The sequence below is a fragment of the Chaetodon auriga genome, chromosome 5, assembly GCF_051107435.1.
Source record: "Chaetodon auriga isolate fChaAug3 chromosome 5, fChaAug3.hap1, whole genome shotgun sequence".
NCBI lineage: Eukaryota > Metazoa > Chordata > Actinopteri > Chaetodontiformes > Chaetodontidae > Chaetodon > Chaetodon auriga.
Window position 1 is genome coordinate 1,854,942 of NC_135078.1, and position 21,986 is coordinate 1,876,927.

At 43.8% G+C, this 21,986-nt stretch overlaps 1 protein-coding gene across 3 annotated transcripts in view; it reads left to right on the plus strand.

The window, feature by feature from the left end:
- Positions 1-21,986, plus strand: part of nsmfb (NMDA receptor synaptonuclear signaling and neuronal migration factor b) — a 153,067-nt gene that overhangs the window by 7,934 nt on the left and 123,147 nt on the right. For all 3 annotated transcript variants that reach the window (XM_076730197.1, XM_076730198.1, XM_076730196.1), the window contains exons 2-4: positions 7,821-7,882; positions 10,089-10,859; positions 11,165-11,237. In XM_076730197.1, coding sequence (XP_076586312.1) covers positions 7,821-7,882; positions 10,089-10,859; positions 11,165-11,237 — 906 coding nt within the window. The remainder of the gene's footprint in view (positions 1-7,820; positions 7,883-10,088; positions 10,860-11,164; positions 11,238-21,986) is intronic.

The following is a 21,986-nucleotide window of genomic DNA, read 5'->3' on the forward strand; positions in this document are numbered from 1 at the left end:
TGCTACATACTATGTTCAAGGCTTCGTGGTCCAAAGCTGTGAAGGCCTGTACTTGTTTGAAGGAGCTGTTCCAGTGAGTGGTGTATGCTGCTGGAACATTCAAAATGTCAAACATGTCCTCAAACTTGTCTATGAATTGTGAGCTGCTATGTAACAGAGTTTTGAAACTTGATGTTTTGGCTGTGGTGCTGGAGATGACCCTGAACCTCCTTCATGCTGTCATTCACAAATAACTGTGGAGAGTGGGCAAAGCAAGAAAGACGGTTGCATGATTACCAAGGTAATTCTGTGTCATCCACTGAATTCATGTCTCCATTGCAGCATTGTCTGTGATGATTGAACTTATCTTTTGACAGATAGCATATTACTGTCCTCAAAGGCAGAAGTAATTCGCTTCCACTATGTCTGCTTGTAAAACACCTGCAATTCACCAAGTAGTGTCTAGGAATCCTTTGATTTGTAGTACACATGGGTAGTCATGCCAAGCTGTTGAAGATAACCACCCAACCTTTTCATACAAAATGCAATGATTAGTAGAATAATAAATAAATAATAATAAACTTAATCTAGAGATTTAAGAATGGAGGTAGAGGTGTGTCTACAGCAGAGGTTGCGCTAGACTTTTTCGTTGTATGTCATTTTGACTGACAGGGTCATAAAAATCCTGTCATAATCTATTTTTACCTGTCACTTAAATTTTTTAAATGATAATAATGACATATTCAATAGCATTTAATTTTCATTCATTTTTAATTAATATTCAGTCCGAACAAGCTTAACAATGAATCCACACCGTGCCATCACACATCAAGCAGATGAATATGTAAATTTTCTCTGCAGTGACAAAAACCACTGACTGTGGCCCCAGTAGCTACATATGAACAATGCAATTAAACGATTGCACTTAAAATATGAACAGTTCACCTGCTGTGGCCTGAATGCAGTCTCACACCTTCCTCCTGGTTCGCATGGACTTGAATTGCATGCCTGCTTGTGCGTAATCAAATGTCCCAAAAGTGGGATTGCTGCAGAGGCTATTGTCATGAGGTTTTGGACTTTTGCCTCGGACAGACGACTTCTCATGGCTGTTTTGATGTTGTTCTGGAGGCTGAATCAGCGCTCTGCTGCCACACTGGAGACTGGAATTACAAGCGCCACTTCAGCCAAAGTTTTGAAATCAGGGAACATTTCTCCAAGTGAAGTGATCAGAAGTCGGCAAGACTCTCTGAACGAGGGTTTTCCTGATCCCGCAAGTACTCGCTTCAGCGGGGGTATATCCCGCAGCATGCGCTCCTTCTGTACCAGTGGTTCAGCTGCACCGGTCTGTGACCCGTAGTGGTCACAGATGCGCTCCAAAGCCTCCTGTCCGTAACTTGAAGGTGCTTTCTGATGCCCTTAGCTACCGTTTTTCGCAGTTTTTTCGCATCTTCCTCCTCCCCCAACTCCGAAATCAGAGCAGCCCAGTTGGCACGTATGCCCTTGACTGCCCTCTCCAGCGACAGCCAGTGTGTAGCCGATGGTTGTTTTAGGCTCAGCAGGTCGTGTTCCCCCATTTCTTTTTGAAGATCATTTAGTCTGTATGTTCGTACGGGGGAATTCTTGTAGTATGTGTATATGTTATTAACAGTGGTGACATATGCACTTACTTGACGCACAGCCGTGGAGGCATCACGGGCAGCAAGCACTGTCCTGTGCGCACCACAATGAATGTTTACAAGGAAGGGACAGTCATTCTGGCGCAACTGCCGTGCAACTCTGGCCTTTTGACCCACCGTCACATTCGCTCCATCACTTCCAAGTCCAACAACCCGAGCCATAGCGACCCCACAGCCCGACGGCACATCTTTTATTTTTGCTGTGATGCATTCAGCAGTGCCAGAGGGAATTGCGTAATTGCAGATAAACGCAGTTTCAGGCTCCCCTTTCTGTTGAAGTGTCAGGTATGTGATTAGCATTTTCTCCACCGTGATATTAGTGGTTTCATCTACTATTATTCCAACATATCTGCTGTTGGCGATGCGGTCATCAATATCGCTGGTTATGGTCTTCGCTAAGGCCTCCTCCATCTCACTGACTGTCTCATGGTGGGTGTATGTGTGTGCACTGTTAAGGTTTGGACAGCCGGCAGACTGTAAGAGGTTTATCAGGTCAGGATACAGGTGGCTTGGGGTGTTTGTTTTAGCCATATGCAGCACAACCTTAAGTTGTGTTTTTAATGCCTCGTTGCAGGCAACCTGTGATTTCTCCACATGCTTAATCATAGCCACACTCTGTTTGAGCACCCTTGAAGCCTCGACGTGACTGTGGCTATTTTGGTGGTCAGTTAATGGTGATTTCTACATGTTCGTGCATCCTCGGACAAATCCGTTACTCATATTGGCTTTTTTACATATGTCGCAGAACATTTTTCCATCCTCCCTCCTCAGCCAGGAGAGCTATAGCTCCCACTGAACTCTGTACTCCCTCCTGACCTCCTTGCTGCCGCTTGCTCGCTCCGTAGTTACCGAGGGCTGATTACGTGTTTGTCCTTCATCCTCCACTGCATCAGTCCCTCTTTTTTCACCTCTTTTATCAACACCATCATTGTTATTGGGCTTTTTGAAGAAACTTCAGACACTCAGCTGCCGTGACATTTTTCCGAGTGAAGCCAACGAGGTCATGCATCAAGAGAGACAATAGCTAATTAATATGCTCACTCCCCACCAAGTGGTCAGGGGTGTGAATTGCAATCTGTCAAAATGACAGATGGCCTTCAGATATTTCCGTCACTGTTTTAAAAAAAGGGTCAACGACGGAAAATATTCGGTTAACGCGATCCCTGAGATATATATATATATATATATATATATGTGTGTGTGTGTGTGTGTGTGTGTGTGTGTATGTATATGTATATATACACACACACATATACACACACACACACACACATATATAAAAAAGGTAAAACCATCTGAAGAAATAGTAAAATGTGAGCAGATGAACTACTAACCCTTCATACATGTTGCAAATAACACCACCTATATCAGAAAGTTGTTTATGATTTCAGTCTTAAATACTATCTTCCCCATGAGGGCCAACTTACCACTATGAGTACCACACTCTGCAACTGGATATTGGACTTCCTCACAAACAGACCCAAGACAGATGATTGGCAGTTACACTTCCACTCTAGTGATGAATGTTGGAACCCCCCCAGGGGTTTATGCAGTCATGTCCAGTTCTAAAGAAGAATGATCCATTCTGTTGTATGCAGAATCATTATCATCTGGTTTGAGTCTGCCACCAAACAGGACAAGTACAAACTGCTATAAGGACTGCTGAGAAAATCTTTTTTGCCAAACTGCCCTCCATTCAGGATTTACGCACCTCCAGAATGAGGAAACAGACAGTAACCATCACTGCAGATGTTGTGTCCTTAAAAAATGGATTCCATTTAATATGAGCAAATTCTTGAGAATAATGTTCAAGCATCTGTCACAATGTTGAAGTTACGCCATGGCTGGACATTTCAACAAGACAACGACCCAAAACACTGCTCAAAATCTACTCAGGCATTCATGCAGAGGATCAAGTACAAGTTCTGGAATGACCATCCCAGTCCCCAGACTTGAAGATCATTGAAAATGGGATGTTGTGGGATGATTTGAAGCGGGCTGTCCATGCTTGGAGACCACCAAACCTATCTGAACTGGAGTTGTTTTGTAAGGAAGAATGGTCCAAAAGGCCTTCATCCAGAATCCAGACACTCAATAGAGGCTGTAGGAAATGTCTAGTGGCTGTTATTTTTGCAAAAGGAGGCTCTACTAAATATTGATGTGATTTTTCTCTTGGGGTGCCAAAATTTATGCACTTGTCTAATTTTGTTTTGATGCATATTACACATTTTTGGTTAATCCAATAAACCTCATTTCACTACAGAAATATTACTGTGTCCATCAGTTATTTGATAGATCAAAATGAAGTTGCTGGTACAAACACCCAATGATTTATAAATGAAAAAAATGGAAATTGTCTGGGGTGCCCAAACTTTTTTCATTCGACTGTATGTCCTTAAGACATACTTGAAGTTGAGCTCACTGATCGGTTTCATCTGGCTTCATCGATAAATATACTTTGTATCATCTGCATAGCAATGAAAATTCATCTGGGGTGTTTCCAGATGAAATTTCCTAAAGGAAGCATGTATAGAGTGAATAGGATCAGTCCAAGCACAGAACCTTGTGGACCTTTGGCAGGCATTGTAGAATCTTCATTAACATGTAACTGAAATAGAATTAAACCAGCTTATTGTAGTTCCTTAGATTCTAATTGTGTTCCAGTCTCTGTAATAGGACACGATATCAAATGTAGCACTAAAATCTAAAAAGAAAGGTAAAGAGAGAAATCCTATGTCTGATGCAATTAAAAGCTAATTTGTAACTTTTACAGGTGCTGTCTCTGTGCTATAATGCACTCTAAACCTTGACTGAAAATCCTCAAATAAACTATTATGTGGAAAACTCAATTTGGGAAAATAAAATTCTATTGAACATTGCATTGCATTGTTAGTGTGTAGCTGTAGATCATCCATAATGATCTTTTCCCTCAGATGAATGTAGTTTTATTGTGGCTTAATTCCCATATCGTTAACAGCATTATCATAGTGCTGATAACTGGAGAGAGTTTTGTGTGCAGTTGCTGCCAAGTGTGCACTTGCACCAGAGAATTTGCTTTTGGCTCTGAAACCACAGATATAGAATGTGCCTCCTTTTCTCTGGTACACAATTTCTACAACTAGTGTTATGTAATAGTAAGAATATGTGTGATTCAAAAATGAATATGGACTAAGTGTCTGAGCCTTTTCTGCCTCAATTGTTGGGACAGGGGCAGGTTAATAAAAGTGTGACTGTAAGCTTCATTGTTGTATAAGCTTTACTGTATTGTTGTCGCTGTTTGAGATACCTCAATGCTTGTGCTTGCTGTTTGTTTCTGTGAGCTTAGCTTGATTGTGTTTAATGTGTCGTCAGCTTCACTCTGTGATAGTCACTCTGTGATAAAGAGATAGTTATTGTGTCTTTCTGCAGCGATTCATATTCCCTCTGCTTTGCTTTGAGTGCCTTTCCCTCTCTTTCTTTTACCAACCGACACATGTACACATTCACTTGCCGTTACAGGCATTCACACACACCATAAAAAGCACATAAAACGTGGTAACAGAACTCAGCTTAGCTTGCCACCATCTTGACATGTAAACATGTCCATCATACTTCTCATGTCTCGTTGTCAGGCTTCACGGCCTTGAATCTCTCGTGATGTAGCAACTGACACAGCCATCTGGCCTTCTCCCTTCTCCCTCTCCACATCACTCGCTCTCACACACACACACACACACACACACACACACGGTTTTCATCACCTTTGAGGACATTACATAGACTTACATTCATTTCCTGAGGATGTACCCTAACCATAACCACAACCACTACTTGCCTAAACCTAATCCTTGCCCTAACCTTAACCTAAACCTAACATGCTTGCTTGCTGCCTTTATGCATACTTGTCTAGGCTGCTTGTGTTATAGCTGCTTGTCTTGTAGTTGAACAATAGATGTGTAGTGATTGATTGGTTATTGATCAGTATTGGTGAAGTTAAACAAATGCTATGGCACATTTCAAGTTGTTTGGTTCAGTTGTTTGTCATTATTTGTGCATATGTGTTGCACATGGTTGTAAGGGTCAGTGCTCAGATTCAACCCTTCACTGTTCACCTGATAATGTAAAATGTTATTGTAAACATATTCCTGACTGGCTAGCATGCTTGTGGGTAGCTTTGACATCCCTTTTCTCTCACCATAGCATATGGAAATTTAATTGGAAGGAAGCAGGGATTCAAGCAGATAGAGCAGACATGATTGCATTTTCTTCCTTTGTGCCTTCCCTCCTCCTGCTCTCCCAGGCTGGGGATCTAGGCTGGGAGGGGAGTTTTCACTGGGAGTGCTGCAGCTGCACGTGCCACCTCATATTTAATTACTTAGTGTTGTAGCACAGTGGCATATAGGCCACAGCAACAAAATAGCAATTCCATTTCACTGCAGCCCCCCTGAGATTTAGCCCTGTATGTATGTAGAGAGCACATTGTATGTATGTGTGTAACCTGTTTATTTTGCTGTTCCCTATGAACAGTGATGATGTGAGGCTCTCTCTCTCTCTCTGTGTATGTGTGTGTGTGTGTGTGCAGATGCCAGTTGGATTGAGTGGGAGGAGAGTGATTAAAGGCTTTTCTGTTTCTCTATATGTGTGTGTGGCCTGTGTTTTTTATGACATGTATTGTAAGGTGTGTGTAGTGTGTGTGTGTTTCAGCAGGAGAAATCTATATCTGACTATAAAACAAACTATTACATGTGCAGTACAACCACTGATTTCATAGTGCCAGTTTGACTGAATGAGGGCTCCATTTCAGCTACTTGTAGCAGGATGATATTAATCATATCATATATCATTCAAAGATAAAATTAAGTTGAATTGAAATTTTAAGCAGATAACAGCCAAAAAGATTCTCATTCCCAGCTCTCACATATGGACACTTGGTCAGGACTACTTGCCATCACTTCTTAAGGCACTGATCAGTGATTTGTCGTGAGGGATGCATATTCACAGTTCATTCACTTTTCTGTTTGGCTGCTTAAAATGAATGCAGTCATGGTGCTTCGAGAATACATTGATTATTTCTCCTGTGTTTTACTCCAAAAAGAAACATTTTTAGTTTCAGAAATCGGCTAATACCTGGCTAAAGCCTGAGACCACCAGTGTTATCTGAGGAGAATTACATTTTCAGAGAGGACATGATTTTTTTTTAACTGCTTTCTGACTAGTATGCGTGCTTTTATGACATACATGCATGCTAGTGTTTATTTCCTGGCTTATTGGCTGGCACATGCAATGTTAACATCCCCTATGAGTTAGACTTTGCTTGTAATATTTTCTGAACTCACAGATGCAGACTGGAGTCAGGATAACAAATAAAGGAGATTTATTTTGACAGTAATTATGAAAAAAAGAAAAGCGCACTCATGAGGAGCAGGAAAAAAAGCCAAAACACACTCTCAAGTAGCGGAGAAAAACTAACAAAAGAACACAACTGGACGGGACAAAGCACAAAAACACTGGACGTGGCTGCTAGGCACTGCAAGTAAAACAGCACACGGAAGTGGCAGTCCAAACAAAGTCTGACATTAAAGTTTAAAAAAAGCACACGAAATGAGACGTGAAAAGCCTTGGTGACACTCACATGGAATTAACTCAAAAATCACAGGGGAGGTCAGGACAATCTGGCAACTGGTAGAGCTGAGAGCCAAGCTTAAATACTCCTCACCTAATCAGCCAGATGCACCACAGGTGTGCTGCTGATTAGGCAGAGCCAACTGAGTGTAGGAGACCACACCCAACCTAAGACAGATAGGGGAACAGACAGACAGACAAATAACACCAAGGGAAGAGGGAAAAAAAGGAAAACACTTGGGCCAGACAGGTAACAGAGCCTAACACTATGAACATATCATGTGCAGGGGGAGGAAAGCTGTAGCTTCCAAACCAGTTGTCCAGTCACTGTATAAGTACACACTATTACCCTGGTGAGAGGTGGCTGTTACAGAGTATGGATTCAGGTCACTAACAATAAAAATGACCTCTTACAGCCTTCTGCCAGGGTGTAATATATCAACACTCAGTTTTATGGAGGGGGAATCCTGTGAAACCATGACTCATTGTGAGTCACTTATCTGTGTCTGACAATAACAGTTGTGCAGTAGAGCTGAAGGTTAACTGCTGCACTTGTTTTTACAGAGCAGCCAGAGCATTCGGAGAATACCTGTCAAGTACCAATGCAGATAATCGCAACGGAGCGGGTAGGTCACAAAAACACACACACACACACACGCACGCACGCACGCACGCACGCACGCACGCACGCACGCACGCACGCACGCACGCACGCACACCAGGCGCGGAGCTAGATGGGCGGCTAGGTTCACACTGGCCACCTCTGGAACCTGATTGGCCACCTCAGGTGCCACCCCGGTTGATTGACAGGTCACTGCACGTCTTGTCGAAAGCAGCATGATTTTGGAAACGTGAACAAGGAAGCCAGGCAGAACGTCTCCAGTCACTAGCAGATAGTAGGCTTAGGTCTAGGCTATTTACAACATCAGCCAGAAAACATTGTGATGATGAGCTGGCTGTCCCCTGTACAGGGGGCAGTGTGAGATGCCCGCAGTTCAGAGGGTCAATGCTCACGCTAGGAAGCACCAACTCTAATGTGTAGCATACCAGCATGATGGGGAGAAACTCAGCTAAAAGCCTCCACCAAGCATTGCCACCCAAACAAAACATAATTCATACCCCAAGATATTATATGGGCATGTAACAAAAAGATGAAAATAGCGTATGTCCACTTTAGTGCGCCTGTTGATTTCACCACGTCATGCAAACCACACAAGGCTGGTATCGTATGAAAGCAGAGTCCGCTGATCATGAAGATGTCTGCCTCCTCACTGTGCGATGGAAGCTCGGCAGCTAGCCGCCAGAGAGTGGCAGAAAAGAACTTCGCAAAATCATAAAGTATGTCTTACCTTTGCTGTCTTGTGGTCAAAAGTTACATTCCAGCTCGAAAAAACACTGCTACTGTCTCCTCATATGACTCTGTATTAGTCTGAAATGAATCACAAAGGTCCAGGTTGTTTACATAAAGAGGAACGGGTTTCTAGAGTGGAGAGAGCACTCTTCATGCGATATACTATCTCTGGACAACTTCCGGGTGAATTTGGGTCCTGCCCCTCAATTCTCTTGACTCTGACTGGTTAATAGAGGTGTTGATCATCAAAATCGACCAATGGGTTGCTGAGATATTGATCGGTGTAACTGAGCAGTTAGTTTCAGTGCTCCATATCATTTACACATGAATGGACATAGCGCACACAGAGGACACTGCTGACCAGCCTGAGGTATTATTTTGCTGTTTTATTCGCATTTTGTCATTTTATGAGAGATAAGAACAATAGCAAGCAGAAAAAAGGCCAGAAAAGATTTTTCAACAGAGGAGGTTCTCCGTATGCTTGGACGAGATAACGGTACTCTGCCCATATGCACCCAAATGAGGGCCTCGGCATACGTATGTTAAAACATCTGTAAAACTGTTCGGGTTCATTTTTTAGCATGTACTTTTGCACAGTTACTCATCAGATATTACTTTACTAATTCCTAGATGAATTTGGCTACTATCCCATGATTTAAAGGTGGTTCTCACTCAAATAATGTTTTTTAACTGTATAACTGTATTTTTTAACTGTTTTAAGCCTATAGTAGATGGACCTCCTGATAAAGGCTTGCTCACCCTCTGGCCACCCCTTGTATAAATGTCTAGTTCTGCTACTGACACACACACACACACACACACACACACACACACACACACACATTGTGGAAATAAATCATTATCTAGCAACCAACAATGAATATGAGCAAGGAACACTAAAACCAGGAGTTTAACATGTCCTACACCAGCCAGTACAGCCACATTGCAGATGCAAATTTCTGCCTGTTTCCCAGTGGTACATATTATCCAAAAGATCAGAATTACAATATAACCTCACATCTGGAAGAAAAACAAAACATCATCATCACTGCAGTTGTGACTTTATCAATGAGATGTAGGCTAAATTAGCATTTTTCTTCATGTTACAGTTTTTTTCTGTCATTCATAGAGCTTCCTTTCAATCAAACTCACAACAACTATTTTATCAGCAAAATTGCAGAAAAATGCATTTAGCTTGTTGCTGGTGTCAGTTTCACACACTGCTGAAGATACCCTCCTCGCTACAAGTTTGTGAGTAATTATCTGGGACTCTGTCAGCATTAAGGCCCTTGCACATCAGCATTTAAAACAGCAATCAGTTCATTTCAGTGGAATTACGCACTGGAGTGATGGAAATTTCTGCAAATCTTTCCTGTTTAACAAAGAATTGCAGCTGCTTATTTTGTGATAAATAGCATCCATCTTACATGACCCTCCAGGATGACTCTTGATTTATCTACTTCTTGCCCCTCCTTCTCCAGATCATCTATTGTCTGACACATTTCCTGGCCAGGACAGTGACTCTGCAAATGCCAGCCGTTTACATAACAACAATCTGCCACCACAGAGCCACTGTTTGCCTATAGCTAAATTCAACCAGTCCAGCCAATCCAATTCCAGCATACATCCACAGTGTCAGCCTCAGGTCAACATCCTTCAGGCTCAAGCACCTTTGGGACACTCCAAACGTCGACTCTCTGTTGAGCACAGCCTTTCAAAAGAGGATCCTCCAGGTGCCAGAGGCCCCGAAGGGAGCATCATTGTGAAGCCAGCCAAGGTGTACACAATCACCAGGGAAGGAGGAATGACCCTGGGGAACTGTGGCAGTGAGGAGAGCCTGGAACTGGAGGTGCTGAAGGGCTCCAGGGAGCACTCTTTGTCGCAGGCCCCTGCTTCTGCCAACCACAACCCTTCCTTCACCAGCCAGCTATTTACCACAGGTGCCCGCAGTAGCCATCACCATAGTAGCCATCACCACAGCAACCATCGCCATGCCCACCAGTATCATGGAGGCCCATCGTCATCTTCACAGCCGCTGCATAGCTCAGGCAGTGCCAACAATATCCCAGACTGGGGGATGATGAGAGAGGGGTCACGGGATGATAACACTCCAAACTGTGTTGCCTGCATTCAGGCTCCCTGTCAAAGCCATTGCTCCCTGGACCTGAACACCTCACCACGGGATGGAAGGAAGCACAGCAAGAAACTGGAGAGGATGTACAGTGAAGACAGAGCATCTTCTGATGACAGGGGTAAAGAAAAATGAATGGGAAAATTGGTGGGGGAAGGAAATTGTATACATCTGTCTTCTCAACAGATTTGTGGTTCATGTCTTCACCTATAATTTGTAAGGTAACAGGTGTGAAAAATATTTATGAATGTACATGATTTACACTAAATAGTAAATGAATAAAACCAAAACCAGGTCCAGGGAGATCAACCTCAGATGTTTAACTTTACACTCTCATGTCATCATGCATTCACTTGCCTCGTCCACTAATTGTAAGGCCCATATTTGAATGTTCTGCTGGCTTCCTTTTGTTTTCTGTGTTTGCAGAGGACAGTCATAATAGCTGGTTCCCAAAGGAGAATATGTTCAGCTTTCAGACAGCCACTACCACCATGCAAGCGTGAGTATGGCATAGATATCCATCTTCACTCTCACTGTACATCACAGTGTCTTGTGTCACCACCACTGTGCTGACAGATAAAGCTCCAGCTTTTCCTTCCAAGACTTCGAGTGCAAATGTAGCATTCTATTACAAAACCTTAATTAGTTTCCACACATTTCTCCCTTGGTTTCAGGAAGTCAGTGGCTGCCAATACTGAAATAATATTTTTTAGCCAAATTGAAAAACAAAAATCCTTCTAATTAAATAGAATGTATTCCAAAATAAATAAATAAATAAATAAAAGTTCATTTTCATGTTTGAAAATGCATATTTGCAGAAAATAAAAATGAAATCTCCACTGACAATTTTCCGTGTGTTCCTCAGTGTTGCACTACCATAATGACAACAGAAGGAGGATTTATTTTAAAATGTGTCTTACTTCTGACCTCACCACGTGGATGAACAGGTCTCACATGTAAAAACTAAAGCCTAAACAAAGACCTCAAAGACAAAGAAATAGTGTTAAAATCCCATCAGACTTTGCAAATCTTACTTGAGTGTAGGATTTGGTTTGAATCATCAAGGATATAAGAATCAACACGCATCACTCTAATGCAACGTCAATTTGCTACATGTGGTGTACTTTAAGTAGCCTAAGCAACAGTCCTTTAACTTGCGGCATGATAAGGAAGACACAGATGAATCCTTCTCTTCAAAAGAGAAGGATAACTTCTATGCCCTGCTCACTTTCAATTGAGTTGAATCTTTGCTGTTTCTTCCGCTCTCTATGAGGACCAGCCTGCCATTAAACCGCAGATGAAGCGACACAATGGTCCCATCATCATTTGAGCTCAAAGACACGGTACCGGATGCGCCAGAGGGACTGAAACACACGTTAATTGTTCCCAAAGTGATCTCAAGAGGCTTCTGTCTGGGCAGAGACAGGTTAATGATAGTATGACTGTTGTGTAAGCTTTACTGTATTGTTGTGAAATTAAAGCACCGCTGTTCCTGTTTGAGATACCTCAATCATTGTGCTCACTGTTTGTGTCTGTGTACTTAGCATATTACATTGATTGTGTGTCCTGTGCTGTGATTGTGTGCACTCTATCATTTAAAAGACCAATCACGGTGACAAACTCTGAGCTGAGTTCGCTCAGCGGGTTTCTATCTGATAAAGAGATAGTTATTGTTTCTTTTCCGTGGTGATTCAGATTCCCTCTGCTTTGCTTTGAGTGCCTTTCCCTCTCTTTCTTTTACCAACCCATACATGTACACATCCTCTTGCCTTTACAGACACTCACACTGTCACAAAGTGGGTTTTCGGGCCCAAGTACAGAACCACCACAACACTGGTAAAACTTTATCAACCTTTTAATCTCATACTGGCAGAACCTATAAAGCCCTCCACAACCTAGCCCCCACTTATTTCTGTGACCTTCTTCATGAATACACCCCCTCCCACACCCTCTGCTCAACCTCTGCTGGACTGCTAACCATCACCACATCACGCCTCAGTACCATGGGTGCTCGAGCCTTCAGCTGCTCAGCTGCTCAGCACCCAGACTCTGAATCTCCCTCCCTCCTCATATAAGACAGACTCCATCACATCATTCAAATCCCAACTCAAAACGCAACTTTTCAAACTGGCATATTCCCTCTAACTGAACACTGTGCACTTGTTTTTATGTTGCTGCTTTGTTTTAATGATGTGGGTGATCTTTTCTTCTTCTTATTATTATTATTATTATTATTTACCAGATTAGCAGCAAAAACTACAGTCTCTGGTATTGTGCAGAGAATAGAACATCCAGCAGTCACAGGCAAGCAAAGACTTGGGATGTGCAGAAGACAAAGTCTTGGAGTCTCTGTAAGTGTTTGGTGTGGCAGACACCAAACACTCAGGCAAACAATATCCAGCAAAGCAAGACTCATGGTCAGGGACAAAAGGCTAAGGCAGTTACCAGGAACAGGAGAACAGGCATGGTCAGAGACAGGAAGGGTCAGCAACGGGAGATTAGTCCAAGAGATTTAGCCGAAGAGTCTTGCATTAGAACAATGACAGTCTGGCAACCAATGAGTGTGGAAGAGCAGCTTATATACTGCATTGATTGCAGTGAGTCTCAGGTGTGTGATCAGGTGAGCAGGCAAGTGGGTGTGGCTGAGAGTGAAAAAGTACTGAGGGCACCGGTGAGCAGATGAGGAAACAATAGCTGTGTCCCAATTCAGCGGCTGCATCCTTCGGAGGGCGTCATAGCGCTGCGTGAAGGCTGTCCCAATTCATCCAAATTCGAAGGATCCTCCCAATGCAGCCGACAAATGCGTTCTCCTTTTCCCTGTATTCGGAGGATGCATCGCTACTATCCTTCGCGGCCTCCCATATCCCAAGATGCTTTGCGCACCGATTGTTTTTTTTAATAATGGCGACCTGTTGATATGAGGAGCTCAGTTAACTGTTAGCCTTGTTAAAACCCTTCACTTACAAATGTTACAAGCTTGCATGTCAACTAATATCTTATTGTAACTGTGAAGAAGAAGAAGAATTTGTAAGTTGTATAATAGGCTACATTTTGCTCCTCTTACAAGCGATAGGAGCTGTACGAGCGCATCTCTGCACCCTGTACATGTGTTTTTCCCGGGTTAGGAGGGAAGAAGTTATGATGTCGTGACGCAATCAGGAAATGCTCCGAAGGCTAGACCGTCCCATTTACCGATAGTTGATGCGGCCGACGGAGGAGCCTTTGGAGGACCCAGCCTCCGGAAACCGCGTCGGCTGGGTCCTCTGAAGGATGCAGCCACTGAATTGGGACACAGCTAATGGCAGCAGGTAAGACTGTGACACACACACCTTAAAGGCACATATAGCATGGTAATAGAACTCAGCTTTGCTTGCTGCCATCGTTTGAGCAGTTGTGTAAACACATCTTCTATTGTGCTTCTCATAGCTCGTTGTCAACTGCCTTGCTGTTCTGAACGTGAGGTTACATCTGCCATCTTGCCTTCTCACTCTCCCCTTACATGGCCTTTCTCTCTCTCTCACACACACATTCACTTTTATGGACACACTCATATGGACATTGTCCACATGTCATTGGACATGCATACTCATGGGGACCAGGTAAATGCAGTCGCTATAGAGTTACATGAGACTGACACTGACCCTGATACAAAACCACACCCAGAATTAAGTCAGCTCATGAACATCAGGGCAACAACACCAGAGGATTTATTTCCTAATTTTCTGCTCCCAACATTGGAAATTTTGGACATCCTGGTCAAAGGTGCGCTCACCTTTGCTCACACAGCAAAACGTCGGAGGAGAGGAAAACGGGCCGGTGCGCTCGTGCGCCTTCACCAGCGCAGACTACGCACAGCGTTACCGGGAATATTTCTCTCTAACGTGCATTCACTGCAAACTGGAGGAATTGCAACTGCTGTTGGGTAAAAACAGGGACTTTTCTTCATCTGCAGTTTTGTGCTTCATCGAGACGTGGCTGTGTGGATTAATACCGGACTCTGCGCTGCAGCTTGCAGGCTTCCTACTCTACCGCGCGGACAGAGACACAGAACTTTCCGGCAAAACTAAAGGTGAAGGAATCTGTTTCTACATCAACAGTGGTTGGTGCAACAATGTGACAGTGATCCAGCAGCACTGTTCTCCTGACCTGGAATCTTTTATTATTAGCATCATTCATTCTGGTTGCTGTTTACATCCCGCCGCAGGCCAACGTTCGGGACGCACAGCGTATGCTCGCCGACCAGATACTGTGTGTGGTGCAGACCAACCCAGACTCTTTAATTATTGTCCTTGGCGACTTTAACAAAGGTAACCTCATTCACGAACACCCTAAATACAGGCAGTTTATTAAATGCCCGACCAGAGAGGAGAATATTCTGGATCATTGTTACACCACAGTCAGGGATGCTTATCACACTGTCCCCTGTTCTGCATTGGGCCACTCTGACCACATCATGGTCTACCTGATTCCTGCATACAGGCAGAAACTAAAGCTCTGCAAACCTGTAGTGAGGACATCAAGGAAGTGGACCAGTGAGACTGTGGAGGATCTCCAGGCGTGTTTGGACTGACAGGGATGTGTTCAAGACTGCTACCAACAGCCTGGATGAGTACATGGAGGCTGTGACGTCCTACATCAACTTCTGCAAGGACTGCTGTGTTCCATCATGCACCAGGGTGAGTTACAACAATGACAAACTCTGGTTCACAGCCCAACTCAGACAGCTAAGGTTGGCAAAGGAAGAGGCCTTCAGGAGTGGGGACAAAGACAGATTCAAAGATGTGAAATACAAGTTTATCAAGGCGTTGAAAGAGGCTACACGACTGTACTCTGAGAAGCTCCAACACCAGTTCTCAGCTAACGACTCTGCGTCTGTCTGAAAAGGGCTCAGGCAGATCACCAACTACAAGCCTAAAGCCCCCCACTCATCAACGACCGAGGCCTAGCCAACGACCTGAACGAGTTCTACTGCCCCCCCCCCCCCCCCCCCACCTCAGTGACGACTCTTTCCATGAGAGGGACGTCAACAAACTCTTCAGGAGACAGAACCCCTGGAAAGCAGCTGGACCGGATTCTGTCTCTCCATTCTCCTCGAAGCACTGCTCTGATCTGCTGTCTCCAGTGATCACAGACATTTTTAACACCTCACTGGAGACATGTCACGTGCTAGCCTGCTTCAAGTCTTCAACCATCATCCCAAGAAGCCAAGGACCACAGGACATAATGACAGACCCGTCGCCCTGACCTCTGTGGTCATGAAGTCCTTTGAGCGCCTTGTGCTCTCACACCTCAAAGACATCACCGACCCTCTCCTGGACCCCCTGCAGTTTGCCTACAGAGCCAACAGGTCTGTAGATGATGCAGTCAACTTAGCCCTCCACCTCATCCACTGGACTCCACAGGAACGTATGCCAGGATCCTGTTTGTGGACTTCAGCTCTGCCTTTAACACCATCATCCCAACTCTGCTTCAGGAGAAGCTCTCCCAGCTGAGCGTGCCTGACTCCACCTGCAGGTGGATAACAGACTTCCTGTCTGACAGGAAACAGTGCGTGAAGCAGAGGAAACACATCTCTGACTCAAAGATCATCAGCACCGGATCCCCCGGGGCTGCGTTCTTTCTCCTCTGCACTTCTCCCTGTATATGAACAGCTGCACCTCCAGTCACCAGTCCGTCAAGCTCCTGAAGTTTGCGGACAACACCACCCTCATCGGACTCATCTCTAATGGCAACGAGTCCGCCTACAGGTGGGAGGTTGACCATCTGGTGACCTGGTGCAACCAGAGCAACCTAGAGCTCAACGCTCTAAAGACAGTAGAGATGGTTGTGGACTACAGGTAGAACTCAGCCTCACCTGTCCCCATCACCCCATCACCCTCTGTGACTCCACTATTGACGCTGTGGAGTCTTTCTGCTCCCTGGGAACTGTCATCTCCCAGGACCTCAAGTGGGAGCCGAACATCATCTCCCACATCAAGAAAGCACAGCAGAGGATGTACTTCCTACGGCAGCTGAAGAAATTCAATCTGCCAAAGACAATGATGGTGCACTTCTACACAGCCATCGAGTCCATCCTCACCTCCTCCATCACCATCTGGTACACTGCTGCCACCGCCAAGGATAAGGGCAGACTGCAGCATGTCATTCAGTCTGCAGAGAAGGTGATCGACTGTAATCTCTTCAGGACCTGTACACCTCCAGGACCCTGAGGCGTGCAGGAAAGACTGTGGCTGATCCCTCCTACCCCGAACACACATTCTTCGAGTCACTCCCCTCTGGCAGGAGGCTGCGGTCCATCAGGACCAAAACCTCATGCCACAAGAACAGTTTTTTCCCGTCTGCTGTCAGCCTTATCAACAAGGCCCGGAACCTCCCCGACACTCTTCACACTCCACCTCTGCCTCTACTTCACACTGACATTGCCATAACTCTATGCGTTACGTTAATGCTCAGCTTGGATTTCTTTCTGAAAAAACAGACTGTGTTTCTGAAAAAACAGACTTTGCTCCTGAAAAAACAACTTGTGTATATATATTTATATTGCTATATTTTTTACTTTTTTAATAGCTTATTTTTAGTAGATGTGTCAAGCACCAACTTCACCAAAACAAATTCTTGTATGTGTAAAATCATACTTGGCAATAAAGTTTTTCTGATTCTGATTCTGATTCTGAGATGCTTGACAGAGGAAGTGAAACCGTTTAATGCTCTCGCTCAGCAAACCATTACCAATCGAGTTCTGCAATGTATTACCAGATGCACGCAGGATAAGTTGCTTATCACAAAATGCGCATAGTTCGACATCATTTTCCATGTGATGGCTCATTTTTATGTTTGTATCCATGACATTGAACCCTTGCTCATCAGTCAGGACCTCCTTGACTGACTGGCCCCCCTCACTGACTGCCACCATGGACACATTTGGGCTCAGGGTGACACTCCATGGCCACTTGGACTCGCAGGCAGTCTGCCATTCACAGTCAGAGCAATCAATCATCCATAAGTCCAGAAGACTCCAGATCCTGGTGCTAATCCCTGTAGGCTACCTGTGAGCCCTCAATCACCACAGGCTAGTGACCCAAACTCACAATCACATGCCTTTTCCTTTGCTCACTGAAAACACAAACTCAGCACTATACAGCCCTGTGTTGTTGGGGGTGTACAGTTTAATGGCATCGTGACCCCAGACATGTACACTGACCTGTGTCAATGTAATCTTCCTCCAGCCTTCAGCTCCCCGCAGACTCTCCTTAAGGTGATTGGAGTATGCACCCTCTCTGTGCAGATTGGGAGAAAACGTATTTGTACACTTTGTGACTATAGTTCCTCAACTCCATCAGCAGACCTTCCTGTCAGACTTGGCACCCAGCTGGACACAGTCAACCAGGTTCTGTGGTCCCAAGCTAGCACCAGAAATTATCAGGGCAGACCATTCCTCAGGCATGTCAAGTTGCAAGTGATAGCACGTATCCCCATTGCCTTGCAACACTTTAGGGACAGAAGGTATCTGGTTTGCAGGTGTTCTTCCAGCCCCAGATCCACTTCTGGCAACTCATCCTGACAAACTGTGGTCTGCCCCTGCTTAAGTTGAATAATCATTCAGCCTACTTACAGGTTTAAAATCTGACACATATCTCAATTCAGGTGATGGTGCAGCAACCTCTAGGGATACTGGTCGACAGCTCTTTCCTCAACTTCAAACTGACACTGCCTTAGCTAGAGACCACAACATGGACAATGTCATCTTCACTTTTCCAACTAAAATGATCACCATTGCCTGCCTCGAAAGCTACAGAATGAAGCAATCTGCGGCAAGGCCCTGGGCATTGGAGATGACATGTTCATTCATGCCCTTGTGACTCACCCAGGAGACACAACCTCAGCTGCTGATGAAATTTGTCTCCCACCAGAGGAACCTTACCCTGGCTTTACCCTAGCTTGCAAAAGCAGATGCTCTGATGACAAAGGCCCAGAGAGACATGTAATCTTCCTGAGAGGCTCTCATGATTGTGGAGCCCCTGACCTCCACATAGTTTGCATCCTCTTGAAGGCAAAACAACAAAGGAAGAAGATGCACTTAGTGACATAGCTGCATACCTCAACTCACCCTGCCAACATTCATTAATTCCTAATATTATTCCCTTTTGTCTGCAGTAAAACCTTTCAGGATACCTTAGTCATTCTGAACTTACTCTCTGATCTCCTCTATAATAACTTGCATATTTTAGAGACTATCAGAAATGGTCAGACATAACCTATGTGTGAGTAGTCAAGATTTAATGCAGGACCTCATTTGGGAGGTAAGCACCTTGGCCAACAGCCTGAGTGGTGAAAAGATCTCAGTTAGCAGATGCTTAAATCCGCTACTACCACTGTTGTACAACCTTCATAGATACACCTGCCCCATAGTCTTGGCAGTGCAGTTCTGGTTAAATTTTAATTAACTGAATAATTCTTAATCTACCCACGGTAGAAGGCAGAACATATCCCCACTGCTGTCCATGTTGAATGTTTGTTTTGAGAAAGGCTACACACATGTAAACCTTAAGACACCGTCAACCATCGCCTCCCATGATGATGACCCCTCACTCAACCTCATCCCTAGCTTAAACATTTGCGTCATACAAGGAACATCGCACCAGTGTGATAGCCCTAGGACTTCTTAGTGGTAGGATCATCATGGAATTGTCATACACGTCATGTACATTCAAAAATATCAGGCCAGACTGGATTTCCTCCTGTTCATGCCACAGTGCTTTGCACACCAGTCCGTGACCATCACACTGCCTAGCTCCAGTCCTCTCCAGGAGTATGCCTATTAACCTCTAACCACCTTTCGTGTTCATTGCTCTTTTTTGTTCTTCCTTTCTTCAGTTCTTTTTTATGTTATGTTTATGTTATATTTGGTTCTGACTAAGTACTAGAGCTAATGCCTTGCTTACCCATGGCTTTAATTTTGGGTTTAACATGTGGTGTTTGATGAAGCTAGATGTAGACAGAAGTCATCTGCCCAGGTGTTGTCTCAATGTCAGACACCAGAGCCTGTGTGAAACCTATGAACTATTATGGACTGCTTGAACCCCTTTTCCATTCCCAGGAACACATGGACACATGGACAACACACTGGAGGGGCCCACACATAAAAACTAAAGACTTAACAAAGAAATTAGGACAAAGAGCAAAGAGGTAGCACCCAAATGGCATCAGGACTTGCAAATCTCACCTGAGTGTAATATTTGGTTTGACTCCAAATCCTGATCTCCCATTGGATGACACTCAGCGGAACTCAGGATATATGAATCAATGTGCCCTGCTCAAAAAGAGCTGTTTGAGTAACCAGAGATCTTACTTTGCCGGCAGAATGCATTCTTGCAAGTCTTACCTGAGTGTAAGATTTGGTTTGAATCATCAAGAGTATAAGAATCAACACGCATGCCTCTAATGCAACATCAATTTGCTACATGGGGTGTACTTAAAGTAGCCTAGGCAACATTCCTTTAACTCACAGGATGAGAAGGAAGACACAGATTAACTATCTTCTTCAAGAAAGAAAGAGATGAATAACATCTACGCCCCTCTCTCTTTCAACTGAGTTGACTGTTCACTGTTTCTTCTCACCCTACAAGGACCAACCTGTTATTAAACCACAGACAAAGTGACACAATGGTTCCATCATCATATGAGCTCAAAGAAATGTTGTACCAGAGGAACTGAAACACATGGTAATCGCTCCAGAAGGGATCTCAAGAGGCTTGTGTCTGAGCAGAGACAGGTTAATGATAGTGTGTTATTCTCAGCTTCATTGTGGTGCAAGCTTTACTGTGTTGCTGCTGCTTGTGTCTGTGTGCTTACATTGTGTGACACACACACACAGGCACATACAGACACATACACACTTCATGCTTGTTAGTGGAGGAGTATTACTTGTTAATTAGCATTAGTGAAGTTAAATTAAAGCTATTGTACATTTAAAGAGCAGCTGTCTGTGAATATTTGTGCATATGTGTTGTCGTAACGGTTGTGAGGGTCAGTGCTCAGATTCCACCCTATTCACCTGGTAAATGTAAAATGGTATTTTAAACATTGGCATTTTAAGTGAACAGCACTTATGTCCATGATTTAGTTATTGGTCCCTTATTGGTATCAGTAACTATCCTTAATATCTGCTAATAATCAAATCTGCTCCTACCAGATCCCAACATTACACAGCCAATTCAAAAATGAAGTCAGTTTTTCATTCAGTTTCTTTTTTTATGGTGGTGTAATGCCTTGTACTATACCGAAAAATATTTGTCATTTTTAGGTTTAATATTAGTTTTAATTATCCATTTTCAAACATGACTCTAACCAGTACCCCTGAATTTGCACTTCAACTTACAACTCATCTTTTCAAGCATTCTTGGTTCCTAGTTAATTTTCCTAAGGTTTGCTTTTCTTTTTATGTCAGTTTTGAACTCAAGTGCATTGCATTAATATTCACAGCCACAGACTTGCATGCTTGGTTCATTCAAGAGTATTGACACCAAAACTGATGATTTCATTGTTATCTTCCAAAACATACAAGTCTTTAATCCTTTTTTTCTGTGGACACAACTGAAGGCTTTCAGCCTCCCATGACATTTCAGTGGCTTTTTCCTAAATGCCTGGTCATACTCACACAATGAAATTCATCCACACGTCTTAGCAAAATATTTGGTTCATCTTGATGACATAAAGCAAACACCTGATGACCACATGATGGCTGTTTTGCTTGTGTTAATGTGATTGTGGTATTTACACAGAGTTGTTTATTATCTATTTATAAAAAGAACAGGTCTTCTCATCACTACTCCTCTCCCCATCACTCTCTTGTGGACTTGTCTTCCAGCAATAGTCACACCGTGTGCGATCATGTGTTTTACAGGAGTGGCTTTGGAGGGAGGCATGAAGTCAGTTGCATACTTTCAAAATTTAGCTTACTGACCAACCCCAGCTTTAAAGATCCAAACAAAACATTAAGTTGTGAACTGGATTCAGAAAGTAGAGAATGTATGTTGGTCTAGTTCACAGGCATACACTGAGTCACACACACACACACACACACACACACACACACACACACACACACACAGTGTGCCATCCACTCTTCATGACCAGTTAATTATAACCTATCACCCAGATCTTATAATTATGTCCCTCAAACAGACAAAACTCACCCACCATGATCTTTCACTTCATCTCTCCCACTCTCCCACTTCTGTCTCCATAT